Source organism: Aythya ferina (assembly GCF_964211825.1).
Source record: "Aythya ferina genome assembly, chromosome: 9".
Classification (NCBI taxonomy): domain Eukaryota; kingdom Metazoa; phylum Chordata; class Aves; order Anseriformes; family Anatidae; genus Aythya; species Aythya ferina.
The window spans coordinates 16185896-16202583 of NC_140305.1; the positions used below are offsets into that span (position 1 = coordinate 16185896).

General features: G+C 39.1%; 2 protein-coding genes and 1 long non-coding RNA gene across 8 annotated transcripts in view; 1 reads left to right on the forward strand and 2 right to left on the reverse strand.

Annotated features, from left to right (window-relative positions):
• The window catches only part of LOC311441102 (IgGFc-binding protein-like), a 74268-nt gene extending 71809 nt beyond the window's left edge, over positions 1 to 2459 (reverse strand). The window contains exons 1-3 of the mRNA XM_084528759.1: positions 2307 to 2459; positions 839 to 888; positions 602 to 751 (exon numbers count right to left, since the gene is read on the reverse strand). Coding sequence (XP_084384885.1) covers positions 602 to 751; positions 839 to 888; positions 2307 to 2374 — 268 coding nt within the window. The 5' untranslated portion in view covers positions 2375 to 2459. The remainder of the gene's footprint in view (positions 1 to 601; positions 752 to 838; positions 889 to 2306) is intronic.
• Positions 2460 to 3483: 1024 nt separating this feature from the next.
• On the reverse strand, positions 3484 to 10978 carry LOC311441105. 2 transcript variants are annotated; one of them, XR_014695800.1, is made up of 3 exons: positions 10320 to 10978; positions 7624 to 7759; positions 3484 to 4466 (listed from the first exon to the last, which is right to left on the reverse strand). It is a non-coding gene; the product is annotated as an uncharacterized lncRNA (long non-coding RNA). The 2 variants fall into 2 exon arrangements; XR_014695801.1 differs by having other exon boundaries at positions 7624 to 7770.
• A 138-nt stretch (positions 10979 to 11116) lies between these two features.
• Positions 11117 to 16688, forward strand: part of MB21D2 (Mab-21 domain containing 2) — a gene marked incomplete at its 5' end in the record, with an annotated part of 90864 nt that continues 85292 nt past the window's right edge. For 2 of the 5 annotated variants that reach the window (XM_084528761.1, XM_084528765.1), the window contains 2 exons: positions 11181 to 11317; positions 12294 to 12467. Of the gene's footprint in view, positions 11318 to 11361; positions 11434 to 12293; positions 12468 to 16688 lie in introns of all 5 variants that reach the window. The other 3 variants (XM_084528766.1, XM_084528762.1, XM_084528763.1) reach the window with 3 other exon arrangements.

The window sequence follows — 16688 nt, forward strand, 5'->3', positions numbered from 1 at the left end:
CCATTCCAATCTTGGGATAATTACAGAAAAAAATATCACTGCAGACTGATTTCCTATAAATAGGACTGCTGGTACAAGGATAATGGTTCACACAGAGGTGGAGCCATGCTAAGCACTCTTTTGATGACACGAGCACTTTAGACCTCAGATTTTCAATCACATGTAGCTGAGTACAAACCTTTTAAAGGCATTCTTTAATTTCTGACATGATCTTGTAAAACTTTGCTATCATGAAAATTACCTAGTATCAGTACTGCAGTCATTACATTTATTGTCACTAGCAGGTATCACTGTAACTTGCCCACAAAATTTCTCATAAACAATGATCTGTTGCATGTCATTGCCTTCTCTGTGAGGTCTTAAGCATGGTGTAACTAGCATTCTTCTGCTTTCTTCTACTGCACTTACCAGTGCAGATTTCCAGCCCGTGATGTTACAACTTAGTTTCATTTACCTGTGACTGAGCATGGTGAAAAGCCAAAGACATGTGTCAACCAAATTGACACATTTCAAAGGATTTCATGAATCTCTTCATAAAATAGAAAGAAGAAGACAGGCAGTCTTCAAAAGGAAATTAACAGTACCACAAACAAGCACTTACTTCCATCAGGATAGTCTCCATCAGGACCCGTTCCATCAGTTGGAGTGTCATGCTTGGTTCGTATCCACACTCCCTGGTTTGCATTGCAAGGTTGGGTCCAGTCACAAAATGGTCTTGAGTTGTTATTAAAATCACACCTGGTGAGGTAAGCTGAAACACACACATTAAAGTAAGGAAAGGATATAGTATATTCAAAACCAGCCTTGGACATCAATAGCACTAAGAACAAGCAGTTACCTGTTTCAGGATCCCATGTTCTCAAGCCACCAGTTGGTCTTTGTCTGAGCCTACCAAGAAAAAAAACACACAATGAAACAGTTTAAGAAAGGATGTCAGGAACAACACATGTTTTTAGGTGTTCTTACTGAATTACTGCCCAGACCCAGGACCTCATCCACATCTGACTCCGTCTCTTCCCATTTGCCCTTACTCCTTCAGGAAAAGTTCTGAGAGTGAGTAAAAGGTGGGATATGTTCACCTTGTCTGAGTGTAGAAATATCCTCCACTCTGTATCCCTTTGAATTGAAAGGAGACCAGCTCTAGGTATGGGGATCTATAGAAGGGATGGCTACATGCAACTATGCTCAGAAAATACCAGGATAACAAAAAAAAAAACTCACAATGAACTTGCTCATGGCATTGTCATCCCCACTCTTGCAAAACAGTGTGTGTAAATGCCAATAAACTGGTGTACTGTATAACTATGTTATTTCTTGGAAGGCTATTTCCTTTAACCACAGCAAATCTCTTATGACCACAACCTGTCATCTCATTCAGTTCTTCTTCTAACTTCCCCTGAAAATGCTGCAGGGCAAGGAGCAGATATAAATGTATAGTCTTTATGGTGCTACAAAATACTGCAGAGATGAACTGACATGAGACCAAAATCCCATCACAGATCACAGCATAGATGGTTCTTTTATTTGGGAGGTTTTTTTATAGGAAAGGGATTTCCAGGACTGCAAAGCTACAAAGCAGGTCTTGACATGTTCTGATGGTGGTCCACAGCATCAGGAGGCAGGGTCCAGTTCCAGCCTGCATGGTGCCCTCCACCCCAATTACCCTTCTTGTACTTGACACAGTATAGAAAATCTGTCCTTAAGCAAATCCATCACAGTGAATGTCCCCACAGCCCATCAAAATCTAAGCAGAGAGATTCAGATAAACTAGGGAGCTTAGGACTAAATATCACACAAACAATAGCTAGTTCATCAATGAAATCCACCAAGCAATTAGAAAACAGATTGAGATAAAGCTCAATAAGGAAAGAAGTGTGAAAAGAGATAAAGTAGGATTTTTTTCTCTGTTTTCCTTCTTGGATTTCCTCCTCCACAAGAAAGGGAAAGCTGTGACAAGTTGCCATTTAGTCTCCATCCAGTTCTATTTAAACTGTTACACATCAGGCAAGTCCTAAGGCAAAGGCTACTGTAGATAAACTTTTAGAGTCAAACATTTGATAACTACTGCAGATATTTTGTCAAGATCTCTCCTCTTCAGATGTGCCATTAGAAATTTGTGTTACAAATTTCTCTCAGATAGCAGCCAGTGCAGAATTAGGAAAAAAAAATATCAATTATTTCCTCTTTTTAAAAATTATACAGTTTAAAATTGTACATTCCGTGTTTAAAAGGTGAAGAAAGGATATTTATCATTAACAGTAGCTAAGCTTCCTGAGCTAAGGTGCATTCAGCATTGTGCTACTTACCCTGTGGTATTCAGCACTGAAAGACAAAATAAAATTAGAGTGCATTGTAAGTGCCAGAGGGTCCCCATACTAGAAGACAGAGTTAAGTCTTCTGTGTGGTACAGTCTACATAATAATCCACCAGCTGTCCTCAGAAAGAGGGAAATGAGGACGACCAACCGTGAAACGGAAGAATATATTGACCACAGGGCGGAGGTGACTGTAAAATTCTGACCAATCCTGTATCATCTGGGCTCCCCAGGTTATCTTCCTCAAGGAAAGCACGTATTAATGGAAAGCTCCTATTCTGTGTGAGTTGTTTTGACACCCTTCGTTGCCTATTGGAGAAACTGATTTGATTTTGGAATATTTTATTGCTGCTTTTGTATATTTAAAACTTTAAAATTAACTTTAAAGGTTGTATTTTTATACTTTTGTTTATATATATATATATATATTGATAGCAAGACAACTTTCTTAATTTTAAAACTTCTGCCCAGCTTTTATTGCTAGTGTAAGCAGGGTTTCTTGTATTCACTGTATTTTCTCCCTCTCTGAAGCTAACATACAGCGCAGCAGACCACAAGCTTTTAATTTACTCAGAACAGTCAGATTGTCATTGGCAAAATTCATGAAATTGCTGAAATATTATTGCCAGCATATTGCCCTGCTGAAAAATGAAAGATAATTTTCTGAGCTTTGTGAATAAAATCTCTGTTAGTTGGAGGCAGAGAAAAAGCAGTTTGATCATTCCCTCTGCCACTTGGGCCTTCACTGCTCTTCATCCCGTGCATTCAAGTCTGTAAAGAAATAGCTTGAAGGAAGCTACATTTTCTATGTCACCTAGATTTTATTAGTGATGAGAATCAAAGGAAAATCAGATCATATACAATGTTACTTTGCATTGCCTGGAAAACCCAGACCACAGCTTTTTGTTGTTATTATTATTATTTTTATCTAAAGGTAGGTGGCTCTGGCAGTAGGGATTTCTGGAAGAGTGGCCTCTTAGCTATAACCACTTTTCATTTGTGATTGTAAATCTCGGGATTGAAGTCATTAAGGTTTCACTATTTAAATGTCTGGGATTTCTTCAACTCCCTTTCCCCTTACTCAGCACAAAATATTTTCACTTGTCATTAAGGAATAACTGAGGAGGCTGTTTACAGAAACAGGAGAAAAAGGAAGAAACAGAGGAGGCTGAGCAGGAACATAAATATATTTGAAGTTAATTTCCCTTTCCTGGGGCTGTATTCTGGTACAAGCTCATGCCCCACACAAGCTCCTCAAAAAGTCAGCTGATAGGTGCAGCTGATGTTTGCTTAACTGGTAAGCCTCCCTTTCCAATGAAAATCATTTCCTTAGAAAATATGTGCATTTTCGCCAATCAGTACATAAGGAACTGCACTTCTGTCATTTAGAGACAGAGGAGACTTATTCCCTGCATAAAACCATTGGCCACAATTTTCCAGTTCAGTTGAGAAGACCTCAGTGCAAGGAGTGAAATATAAGTGACCTTCAGATAAAATTTGCATTGAACACACTGCATTAGCAGCAGGGCTGCTGAGATGTTTGTCCAGCAAGTGGTAACTGGGCAATGGGTGTCCATAGCATATAATGAGTAGCAGGGACCCTCCATGTATGCTGATGCTTTCCTTCTGCAGATGGTTTACAAATTCCTCATTCATGAATCTGATGCTGCTGTGCATGATTCCAACATGATGTGAGTCCATCTGCAAGCAGACACACAAGTCTTCCATGGACAGGAGATACTGCCCACTTTGGAAAGAAATCATCATCTTGTAAATCCTTACACCTCAATGATACAATGTTTTTGAGCCCTCCTCACCCACTGCAAATGTGGGGCACTGCAGTACCATGAACACTGCTGTCAAAACAGGCTGCTCCCAGCCATGGTGCGTGGCCTTTTCCATCACCTTGCCACTTCCGTCTGATGCCAGCTTAGGTACTCTGTGAATGACAAACTGGAGTACTGATGGCTTTTCAGGGAGGGACAAATATTAATATCCACTTTTACACATGGAGAATATGAAAAGGAAAGGACTTGCCATTTGATTCCATTGGGCTGTGATAGTATTTTGCAGTCCTGAGAGCTAAGCTGATCACCTTGTAGGCCTGATGTCTCTCTTCTCCATCGGCATGCTTTGTATCCCTGAAAAGAATCTGGGAGATGCAACCATTTATACAAAAATACTGGTCTGGACTGCACAGCAACCTGAAGAAGAACAGCAGTTCTTTGTTTCTAATACAGTGAAGCTAAAATTCTTTCCAAGGCATGGTATTTGCAGAAAATCTTACAAAGAAGTTGTATTTTAATTCTGCCTTAAATCAAGGATGCAATTGACACATACCTAGCAGCTAATCCCTATGACTGGCTTCCTAATGCTCTATACTGCTATATTTCTTTTTGAAACCAAACAACAAATTTCTCCCAAATTTCCAGCCCACATTAAAAATTTCCCTCCATTCTGTCTGTTGACAGGCACATCTTTAGGTGACACAAACAGATTTCCAACACAAAATCTGCAGAAGATGCAAGTAGTAGGGCTTTTCAATGAACAGTGTGAGCTGCAATATCCTCAAAAAGACAAAAATATACTGAAATATAACGCATACAACTTTATTTCTAGCTGGTGGTCAGAAAGGGACTCTTTAAGAGTGTGTCTTTTAATGTTTGCAGAACAAAGCTACATTCCAGAGGAGACAGAAACAGCTTGATACTCCAGCAAAGTAACAGCACAATAAAGACAAAAAAAATATATATATGTCCCAAGCAAGAAAAATCAAACAGTAAAAATGTTAAAAAAAAACTCAACAGTTAATTAATTCTAAGGCTGTCTAGTTCAGCTTTTGCTGCGTATTTATTCCAGCATACCTACTGTCCACAGATATCTAAACCTGGTTATTCCATTTTATTTTTCTTGAGTCCTGATGTTCTCTGATGAATAGCAATTGCATTTTACTGTGTTGTTTATGTTCAGCCTGTGATGTTGAACACTAAAGTGTTCATCCTCATTGGAAAATTACACAAAATCTCTTTCTCTTAAGCTAACAAGTTTAGGCTAGTTGACCCTCATAGTGACAAGGAGACTGCTACATAGTACAAAGCAGAGATGTTACTTTCTGATATGAAGTCCTAGTTATCCCATTGAAATGCACTTGCAGTACAGGCATATTCTAGGGTCTACTCTTTCCGAGGCTATAGTTAGAAGAAATTTTAATTAGATTAACAAAATTGTGGGTTTCAAATAGCAGAACCCTGCACAGATTCTCTTAATTTGGAATATATATGGCTCAGCAAACTTGTGCATATAAATTAAACATCTTTATCTGATTTTCAGGCAATAGAAATGTATCTCATTGGGCTTTGTACAAATTTAACTGCATTGGGTCTCTGCATCAATTTTAGTTAAATCGATACAATTTGTGTGAGTAAAAGGATGTTCCTATAACTTCATGTTTTATTTCTATTCAGGCAATAAGTAAGTTCCTCCTCTCTCCTAACAAAAGAGTGAATCAGTTTCTGCAGCACGCAAGACCTCTGTCACAGTTTCTGGAACTCCCAGTGCCCTCTGGGCTCTGCTTTGCTTTTATTGACGTGTCTGAGAAGGCATTGACAGACCTCTGGTTTTCCGTCTTGGACTCTGGTTGGAGCTACCCCCAAGTCAGCACTTTGGTAAACCCCCACTAGGGAGTTACGAAACAAACAATCAAGACCCATAAAGCCATAATCAGGGAAACTTAGATTACACATCAGTGCAATTAATCCCACCTTTGCTCTGTTGAGCAACAACTTTTGATAGGCTGAGAAGGAAGTACATACAAAAAAAAATCTGTTGCTAGAAAATAAATGTATGTTTCTTCGATGACTAAAGTGTACTTCTGTTCTGTAGAGAAAAAAATGAAGTTGTTTTTCTAATTGCTGGCTTTCCAGTCAGAAGCTTAGTTTAGAAATTTAAACTCACTTCTTGATCTGATAGTTGCTATGACACTGAAATTGAATATCATTATGCCCATTATTAGAGCATAGATGCACTTTTAATAATTAAAATTTCATTCTCTTTTTTACATTTTTGAACAGTGTAGAGCTATCAGAAATAAAAGGTAACAGCTTTTTGTCAATATTCTCAGCTGTCAATTGCCTCTGAACAGAACTCCTGTGTGCAAACAGTACTCATACACTGTAACCTAACAGAAATACATTTTTAAGGTAATATTCATGAGCTTATTAGGTACTTACAAATGTGTACCATATGGAAAATGTATTACGTAAGTTATAACTTTTAAGGCCTTTCTTATATTTGAATTGAAATACACTCACAATGTATTTAATTTCCAGCATACCAAGGAGGAGAATTTAACGTTTTTCCTCTTAACGTGAGACAGTGTTTTTGCTGGCATTCCAATGGGTATTTGTCTAAAGTAAAGACCATCATATGCAAAACTAGTTTATTTCTAATTTTAGGGTGCTACACTTGCAATTATGAGATTAGTAAATCAGTTTATAAAAATCCAGAAGTTTTCCCAAGTCTGTTGATTAATATATATTGAAGAGATATAAAGGATACCTTTGAACATACGTTTTGGGAGCAGATCTCTAGCAAAAGGAAACTGTTCTCTTAACACTGCCTTCTTTGTGTAGGGATTTTTTTTTTTAATGTTTTATTATTCAGTGATAATCCAATTTGCTCTCCCCGGCTTGCTGAAGTTAAGTGACCTCACAACTATATATCATTTGATGTATTGTATATTTATTGATTCGGATCTAATAATATGTAACAAACGTGGAGAGTTCAAAGACCAGTCTCTAACAGTAGTTTCTTTCAGAGGTAGAGTAGTGCATTCTATTTGAATCATATCATTTGTGAAATTAACTTACCTGCAGAGAAAAAGAGTTTAGAGTACTGCAAAGGTCTGATTCTGCTTTTGCACTGTTTCACTTCCAATGTTCTACTCTAAGTTGGTGATGGGCCTAATTCATTCTAGTGTAAATTGAAGGGACTTCTGTCTCCTTTTCTATAAGGAAATTGGTACTACAGATGCAGCTGTGTCTAAATTCAGAAATCTCAGGTTGCCTTAATGAATGCTGAAGTTTGTTTGAATTTTCTGCTCACTGTAGTGAGCTCCTCTGAAGCTGACAAAGCCTGCATTGTTCCTCCAATTCTCAGAACTCCAGTGTTAGCAAGCCTTACTTGAACTCAATTTTAAGCAGCTGTTTGTCCTTGGTTGATTTTTCATATATATCACAAAAAGGAATTGGTGCAGCTCTGTGCTTTCCATCTCCTTCCTTGTGTCCTGAGTAATCCTGCAAACCTCTTACCTCTTCCTAGTCAGTTTGAGAAAGGTGACTTCTTCCATCTGTTACTCCTGGATAGGGCTTTTCTTCTTCTGAAGGTATAGTCCTAAGGTATGGGCACTTCTTACAGTATGAGAGCTCTCTGAATATCCAATGGCTCCTGCAATTAAGCTATTAAAACTAGTTACTGCAGTTGCTTCACAAAAAAATCCAAGTACAATTTCCTTTTTATTTAAATAAAGAGAGACATGCAGTTATAAATTATGTAAAAATGAAGAAATTTGTCAATATTTTTTCATATAGCCTTTGCTGATCTAAATCTTACTTTTCCCACGACTACTGGAACCACTACTGCTTACCACTAACTAGATCACATCCCTACAGGAAAACCGAACAAGAGGTGATTGAATTGATCTAAAAATAAATAAATAAATAAAACCCCAGATTGGCAATTCCTACTGCTTTTATAAGTGGAGAGAGAGACGGAAGTTAACCTGTTGCTCAGTCCATTCCCAGATCACAAAGTAAGACTCTAGCAAGACATGAAGCTTGTGAAATGCACTGCTATTTGTATTTTGTTCTGCAAGCTCTACATCTGAAATGAACTAAACTGAAAGGAGATCACCTGTGTCATCAACAGAGTGGAGCGAGAGATCAGCATTCTACTGTTTGCTTTAGAGTTGACTGTACTTATAAAAGAGTATTTGAGTTTGGAGCTATACAGGAAAACAAGGCTTGTCTCAGCAAGTAAGCAAAGCATTTCAGATTCTAGCTCACATACAAGTGTGTTTGCATATGTATATATGCAATATATATGTATATATATACACACATAGTTTTGTGAAAAAAAGTTTAGCAAGTAAAGCTAACCACATATGATGATGATGATTTTATCTTATGCATTGTATTTCCTTCTCCAGAGACTAAAGACAGTTGGATAGCATTTTCTACCAGACTGAGTAAGCTCAAAATGTGACAATGTAGAAAACATAATTGTATTTTGAACATGCTAAAATAATTTGGTTTGGGTTCTTCTGATCAAGATTTAAACAACATATTTCAGACCTCCAAGCTTCCATCTTTGCCACTGAGTCTGAAAATAATTGGATAACTAAAGTCAAACAAATACAGAAAAAAAGATAAAGAATACCAATTACCATACTGCTATGAAGTAAATGTTGGTTATCAAACAGAACATATGCATATATATTGCTTTTATGATCAGAGAGAGAGACAAACAGAGAGTTCTTTTAACTTTTAAACATGATATAATCTGTTGAGAAAGAGTACTGACAACTGGCTATGTTACTTTAGAGTTCAGCAGGTAGAGGGAGGGGGAGAGGGCAATGTTGCTTCTCGGTGTTGAAAGACAGATTACGAGTGAAGTATGCAGCCTGGGAATGAAGCAAATAGCAAACACATCTGGTTCTTGCTGAGCATCATTGATTTGTATTATCTCTATAAGAGTTACAAGATGAATGGCTATTAACATGATCAGAAGGATATATTGCCATTATACTAAAAACTTGCATGAACCCAGAAATTTAGATGTTTCTGTAGAAATTATCAACCTTTCCGTAGTTAAAAATACAAAGCTGGAAAATACTTTCGTTGTACCCCTGCAGTTATTCCTTGTGCAAAATAAATATATCTGCCACTTACAATCTTAATTCTTCCTTCTTTTCTTGTGCATAGAGAATATAAACAATACTACTATAGTTTCCAAAGCAAATCAATAATATCACAATATACTATCTTTATTTCAGGATAGTATGCCCATGTGTGTAATGGTATGTGTAAAAATGTGGCAATGTTTTGATTCAGCTAGAATTACATCAGCCAACATTCTCCAGCTGAATAATCCCATGCCAATGCATGGAAATTGCAGAATCATACAATCATAATTTAAGAAGGAAGGGAACTCTGAAAGTCACCAGGTTTACTCCCTGCTTAAAGACCAGGCAACTTCAAAATTATGTCAAGTGAGACTGGGCCTTGTCCAATCATGATGGAAATACGATGGGGCCTTTCTGAGCCCCTCTCTGATTCCCGTGTTTGACCATACCCATTCTGAAAACTGTTTTATATATAGTTGGTAATGTATATCCATCACACAATGAGGAGCATGAGAAAAGATTTACAAAAATATATATACTAACTAGTTTCAATTTTATTATGGAAAAGAGCTTTCATTTTATCCCATAGCCTTTTTATTCCCTTGCGTTAACATGTAAATACAGAAAAGAAATAAAGTGAAGAAAATAATACAAGAATACTTAGAAAAATCTTCTAAGCAACTAGAGGCATTAACGCATTCCTCTGGGTTCTCTTTGCATTAAGACAGCAAGGAGCAGAAGTTTCTAGATTGCTGACCCTAAAAGGCCAAGTATAATAAATTACTCTAGTTACATTCACCACGTGGGCTTGCTCCTTATTTCTTAAAAAGCTTTGCACAGACCAATTTTCAGAGCTATTGATTTATTCCCATTTGCCAGGACGGAACAGCATGAGATTACAGGATTTGGCAGAGGTCACAGTGGAAAGGAAGCCAGGTTTTCATATCAAACATCTGCTCAGTGGAGTGAGCTCATCTACCTTGGTTTCCCACAGAAGTCGGTCTGTCTTTCTGGCCCAAAAGGTATTTTATTTTTCACAGAAGATGAGCAGGCCCACAGAAGAAAAATGTCAGTGAAATTACCAGGCTAGTTCACAGCACTCACCTGAGTTTTAAGACACCAAAATGAAACAGCAGCAGTGATACCAGCTGTGAGTACCTCAGCAAAGAAGCAATGTTTGAGATTTGAAGGTAATCTAATTTAATTGCTCCAACTGTCTAGGTAAGAAAACTCCAAGAACTGCAAAGTGCAGAGAATGGTGAGGCTTCTTTCTGGAAGGCTGGTAGTTGAGACACTACCAGACAGCTTGGCTTTTCTAAGCATAAAATTGTTGAGGTGAGGATAAATCACTTCTGGGATTCACGGTGGTAAACCATTAGGAGAGCCAGCCTAGCTAAGGATATGTTCCCCTGTGCCCATCAGGGGGCTGAGAGGTGTCACAGAGATGGGGATAACAGAAGTGGGTGGTAAGAGAGGTTTTGGTACTTAAAGTCTGAAATAAAACAAGATGATCAGTATTGGGGATGACAAGAGCACTTACGCACCCTGACTAGCCTCACCTGAGGTCTCCACCCAAAAGCCCTGCCCGCAGCCCCCTGCCAGCCCAGCCTGTGGCCATACTCTGGGTTTATCACATCCCTACTCTGCCCAGCCATGTGCCCTGTGGGCTGTCAGCCACCCCATCCTACTCCATCCCATGTCGTAGCTGTGTCTGACCCTGCTTCCCCTCACTGGGCCTCATCCTGCCCTGTTTCTGCTGTTTCCCCAACTCAGCTGGGGGTGTCAGGAACTGTGATGGGCCCATTAGAAACAGCTCAGGGGTGGGAACGTGACTGGCCCCAGCTGCAGCGGGTGGTGCAGTGCCCTCGCTGACAAGAGTTTCTCGGTGTGGGCTGTGCCGCAGTCCAGGCAAGCGGATAGGAAGGGAAGATAAGAGCGGTACGTCAGGGTGGAGAAAAGAAACCATAGCATGCAGCACCCCAGCTTTCTCATGGCAGGAGATGGCCAGGTAGAGCATAACATGCAGTGGGAGCCAGGGATGCTGAGATGGTGGAGGTAGAAGAAGATGTTTGTGAACTGAGCATGCGGAAGGGAGAGGAAAGGTGCCTGCTTAAGCATTTGATTATTTATGTTCTCTTTTTTGCAGTTCCTGAATTGGTGATTAGAAGTTTGTTATTTGGCAATGAATTAAATGAAGCAAAAAATCTTCCGGATTGAGGTTGTTTTACCTATTACATAATTCCCTCTGGGGCTTGCGTGTTTAGTAGATCTTACTGTAATGCGATAGCAATTTTCTGTTCATGCTGGAGTAGCTATGTAGTTTTGTTTTCAGCGTCTGGTCTGACTTTGATCTATTGTGTTAGTTCAGCTTGTTGGGGGATCAGTTCCTGAGCGAGCACTGTGGCAGGAATTTCTTCCTCAAGTCCAAGTTCCATTGTCACCACACCTGGCATTTGAGGTGGTGAGGTGTGATACATGCCATTAGAACAGCAGGGCCCAGTGGTTAGCTTGCTGCAATCAGGATCATCTGGTTCCTGTCACTCACCCAGTAAATGATTTCTTTATCACAAGTCACCACATATGATATGTGCAAATCAATTGACTGCTTTGGTACTGCAGATAAAATGAGTAAAACAAGATTTATTGTTTCTGTTATCCTGTTAGATTTTAATGTCTGAACTTTTTTCACATAAGCCTGAAAAGCATGAGCAGTTTTCAAAGACGGAGACAGACAGATGTTATGGCCTTTGCCTTTTGATTCCTTTTCCAGGACATACTGTTTAAGATTGTCTCCAATCGTTTGCCATTCAGACCTGCTTCAGTGAGACATTTAAGAGTGTTTTCTGTTGGGTCTATGTTTAGTCCTGTTGTTCTGAGTGAGCCTATGCAAGGCTTCAAATGGCTTTGAGGTCTCTTGAGCATTTTGTTGATTCTAGTCCTGGAAGGCTATGAAACTGAGAACAATCTTATATTACATTTGGCAAACATTTTTGTTTCCTCATTAATATCTTTAGGCACAGTCCTCTCTTTTCTCTCCAAAATTTAAGACTGAATTTCACAAGTAATTTTCTTTAACAGACTGAAGCCAAATCCATGGAGTCAAGCACTGTCATCAGGACTGCAGCCAGGAGCTGAGGAAAGACACTGGTTTCACTAGTCCACTTGTTTGATGCTATTCCTGCTAATTTTTGTCACCTCTGCTGTCTCCGGACACCACCAGACACTGAACTGAAGAGGCCACCTAAAACAAAGGTAAGAGCACAGGGAGGAGGACATCCAGTAGAGCCAGTCTGCACTAATGTCTAGATAATTCCAGTGCTGCAAATGGTAGCCATGCAACCCCAGAAGGTAGCTAAAAACAAGGGATTGTCACAGTGTGGGTGTGTTTCCATTAAGTAGTTTAGACTTAGTTCTTGGGCGTACAGTCCTTAATATTCTGAGCAATGATTTGGAGTACACAATAAAATTGAGACTGATGAGGTGTTGAGGTGACACAGATTTATGGCAATGTTAGATAAGGATGATGATGCACGAATATCTGCAGTGCATATTCACTTAAGTCAAATATACAGTCATACTTCTGTTACCAAAATACAGTCTATACTTACAGGATAATGATAGGGCAAAGGAAGGTTTCTGGAAGACTGGGTATTCACACTGTACAGTCAGCAGAATTCAATACCGTAAAGGGAAGGTTTAATACGATTTTGGGGGGAAAGCTGAGGTGCATGGGAGTAGTAGTCTGCTAAGCTGTTTTGCTCAGTTCAAGTATGTTATTTTAGTCTGGAGCCAAAATTTAAAGAAAGCTGCTGAAAATATGGATAGAAGACAACAGGTATAAGTTTAGAGTATTTGAAAACATATTGTTGGATAAATAATATGTGATAATGCAATTAAATATCAATGTGCATGGAAAATGAGGCCATACTACAGTAGAAAAGGTAGTTTTAAATTCCATCATTATCAAAGGACAAACTTTTGGATTCTATAAATTGTATGAGAGCATGAATTTAATTCTTTTGGGGATCTTTTGTTTTTGCTTTTTTAACAAAGTTATGCATATAGTTGAGACTTGCTTGTCATATTTTCCTCTTCTGTTAGAGCACACTAAAAACAGAAGTACTTCCTCAGGTTTTCCTGTAATGATACCTTAAAGTTACTGGTGAGGTGGGACTGGTGAGCATTGATGTACTACAGCATTACTGGTGGCATTTGTTAGTCTCTCACCCATGAGCTGGTCTATTTACTCTGCCATTGCTTTTGCTGATGTTTGCTGGGAGCAGACCTTGGGCAGTACAGTGTCCTTTTTTTCACCTATGTGCCTGAGCCATGTTCTGCCCTTCCTCTCACCCTGCCTCAGGTTGCTATTTAATGTCCTTACCTCATGCCAGTCCAAGACTGCTTTCCAAGATCTGTCTCCACTTCTACCCCAATATACATTTTTCATGCTTTTTCCATGGGATGCCCCATGCTTCTGCCCTTGCTATTTCTGTACAATTGTATTTCCAACTCCTGCTGTTAGTTTCGTTTTCTTTCCAGCTGCTGCACTGGACTCTGTTCCAATACGTCTTCCATGTGGCTCTATGCCCAGATCTGAACTAGACACTCTCTTTCTCCTGGTAAATAGGAGGCAGGATGCCAGCAGTGATTCCTCATAACTTACCTGTTTGTTCCCTAACAGTGTCTTTGGTGCTGGGCAAATGAGACTTTGCCTATATGCAGTTGGGCTGGTGCTTGCTGAATGTACTTAATGTAGCCAAAATAGGGAACTCAGTTACGGGGATCTGGCCAAAATATATTCTGGCTGGAAGCCTGATTCTTCGTGAAATCGGACAGATGTGGTGTCAAAAAGCATAGTTCTGATAAGTACACATCCCTCCCAACCAAATTATAAGCCTCTTTTTGAAAGGTGAAAATAGAATTAGCCTCTAACGAGGAAAAGGTCACTAGAATTTTAAAAATACAGGCCAAACTCCCCGTCTCATTTTCTGGGAGTTTCTTTCAACTAACCATTGTTTTGGCTGGAGTTTGCCAAACCTGAAGAACCAAACCTGGGGTTTGAAATCCTATGGAAAATGTTGGCCCAAACTGTTCAGGTTGGTTATATCATTAGTAACTGAAGACAGCAGCAGAGAGTTTCACTCAAAAGTAAGTAGTTGTTCTAGCTATTTCCTTTTCAAGATGTTCAGGTGCTGAGCTCCTGCTGGTTTCTGAAAAAGTAGCTTCAAGGTAATTTCTAGCTAGTCAGAAAAAGTGAAGTGTCCTGATCACCTGGCACTTCAAAATGGAAGGTTTTCAATTTCTGCCAGGTATCTGTTGGTCTTTTAGTCTGCCTTTGACTCGGAATAAGAAAAGGATGCCATTTAAAATATTTGTCCATGTATAACAGTATTTAACTCTGTAGCTTATTAACATTTTCTCTGATGCTTTCAAAGAACTACAAGACCCAGACTACAGAAGCAGAGGTCTCAGTCTGGAAACTGTTCCTAATTTCTCTCTCTCTCTCTTTTTTTTTCTTTTTTTCTTTTTCTCATTGAGGAAACTTCCTGTATGCAGTGAATCAATGGTAGACTGAAAATCTCTGCATTGCATAGATATGCCCTGAGTCATATTCTCCAATGGCCTCAGATTGCTTCTGAAAGTACAAAGATGAAAGCAGTCTTCTACAGTAGCGTGACTATCTTAAATGCTGCCCTTTGACGTTGCATGACTTAGAGCATAATGTAAAGTGAAAACTCAAAAATAATGGTAACCTTATTGTTAGAGAATGAAAACTTAGCAGTTACCTGGTTGCCAGGTTAATGAAGTAGAGCAGAGGTATAACAGAGGCAGTGTAGTCATTCAATATTGAAAGTGATGGATGGTGCAGGTTAGGCAGCTTAAATATTTTTCATTATTTCCTGGTATGTCATGGTAGGGTTCTTAACATGGCACCATTGCAGCTCAATAGCACTTCCTGAAACCTATGGGTAAAAACTAGTCTCAATATAGAGACATACTACAGACATAATCTGAGATGTATAGAGATGAAATACATTGTATAAAAGATTCTTTAGTAAGCTTTACAGTAATTTATAAAGGATTAGTAATTATAGTAATTTATAAAAGATTATATTTTACATGCCACATAAAAGATCATCTAAGAAATTTCCACAAATTGCTGAAAGGGTTTTAAACTTCCAGGATAAATAAGCTTTTTTACCCAAGACTGTTTCCTTGTCTCTTTTTATCAAGATTCTTTGAGTGACGTACATGGTGATGGATGATGCTGAGCAATAAAATGTATTCATGTTATCTAATTTTCCTACAGTGGTTGCTAAATAAGCATCACAGTTTTATAGACCAGCTATTGCCAACAGGAAAGTTCAACATCCTTCAGACTAAAACGAGTTGGTGGTGAAATGATTGCAACCGGGTATTCTCCTCCATCAGCTCCTCAACCATGGAACACACTCCTCTTCTCTGGGCCCAACTTGAAAGTTTACCTTCAGGTAGATACTGGACAGAAGACCCAGGGTTAAATCCTAATTCTTGCAACCTACTCACATAGTGATGGGTGGATGTTCTAGTATACATCCAGATGTTGACTTGGTCTTGTTAACTCGGATGCAAAGAAATTAAAAGAAAGAGATCTAGCCATACTGAGATAGGACGGATCTGGTAAGTCAAGATAAGAGGTGTGCTAGCTCAAGAAAATGTTGTAGGGTGCTGTTCTTGCCTGTCCAAATGGCGATTTTAACACTGAGTGTTATCAGCTGGTTTGGGGTCCTGAGCTGCAGTGTACAGTCTGGAGGTACGTCTGCTCCATCATCTGTCCTTAGTATAGAGACAAATCCTTTCATTCTCTCAGCTGTGTATTAGGACCACAAGGTCTTTTGGGTACTGCCTTTCTGCCAAAGTGCTTTTGTACTACACCTTGTCTTATGTGAAGCCTGATCTCAGCAGAGTCACACTGTCTGTGGGTGGCAATAAATCCTTGTCTGATTAACGCAGTTTTGCTGCAGTCTATCATAACTCCATAAAATGCACTGGTTTCCAGTTTGCTAGGCGGTGCAGCTTATTCACTGCCTTTGACCTAGGAAACCATCAGGACTTGATCTATTCTTCCTTACCAAGCCCATTCCTGCCAATGTATCACCACAGCAGTGGTCAAGCAGAGCGTCTCCACTAAATCTGTACACAGGGGAACCAAAAGAATTACTGAGAGCCCTGCCTTTGCCTATCAAACCCTCCCTCAATCTAACAAAACTGCATAGATTGACAGGACAATAAAAATGAGCTATGTTTTGGGTGAGGCTTCTGCCTGGAGGGGTGGGGAAGGCTCGGAATAAGGTCACAGGTCACTGAGTGTGAAGAACTTATTTTTGTAGTCAAATAAATGTTAATATATAAGATGGGTTTGTCTTCTTCCATAAATATGAAGGTATACAAGCCACACAACAACTCAACAAACAAGCTGTCACTGTCTATCAA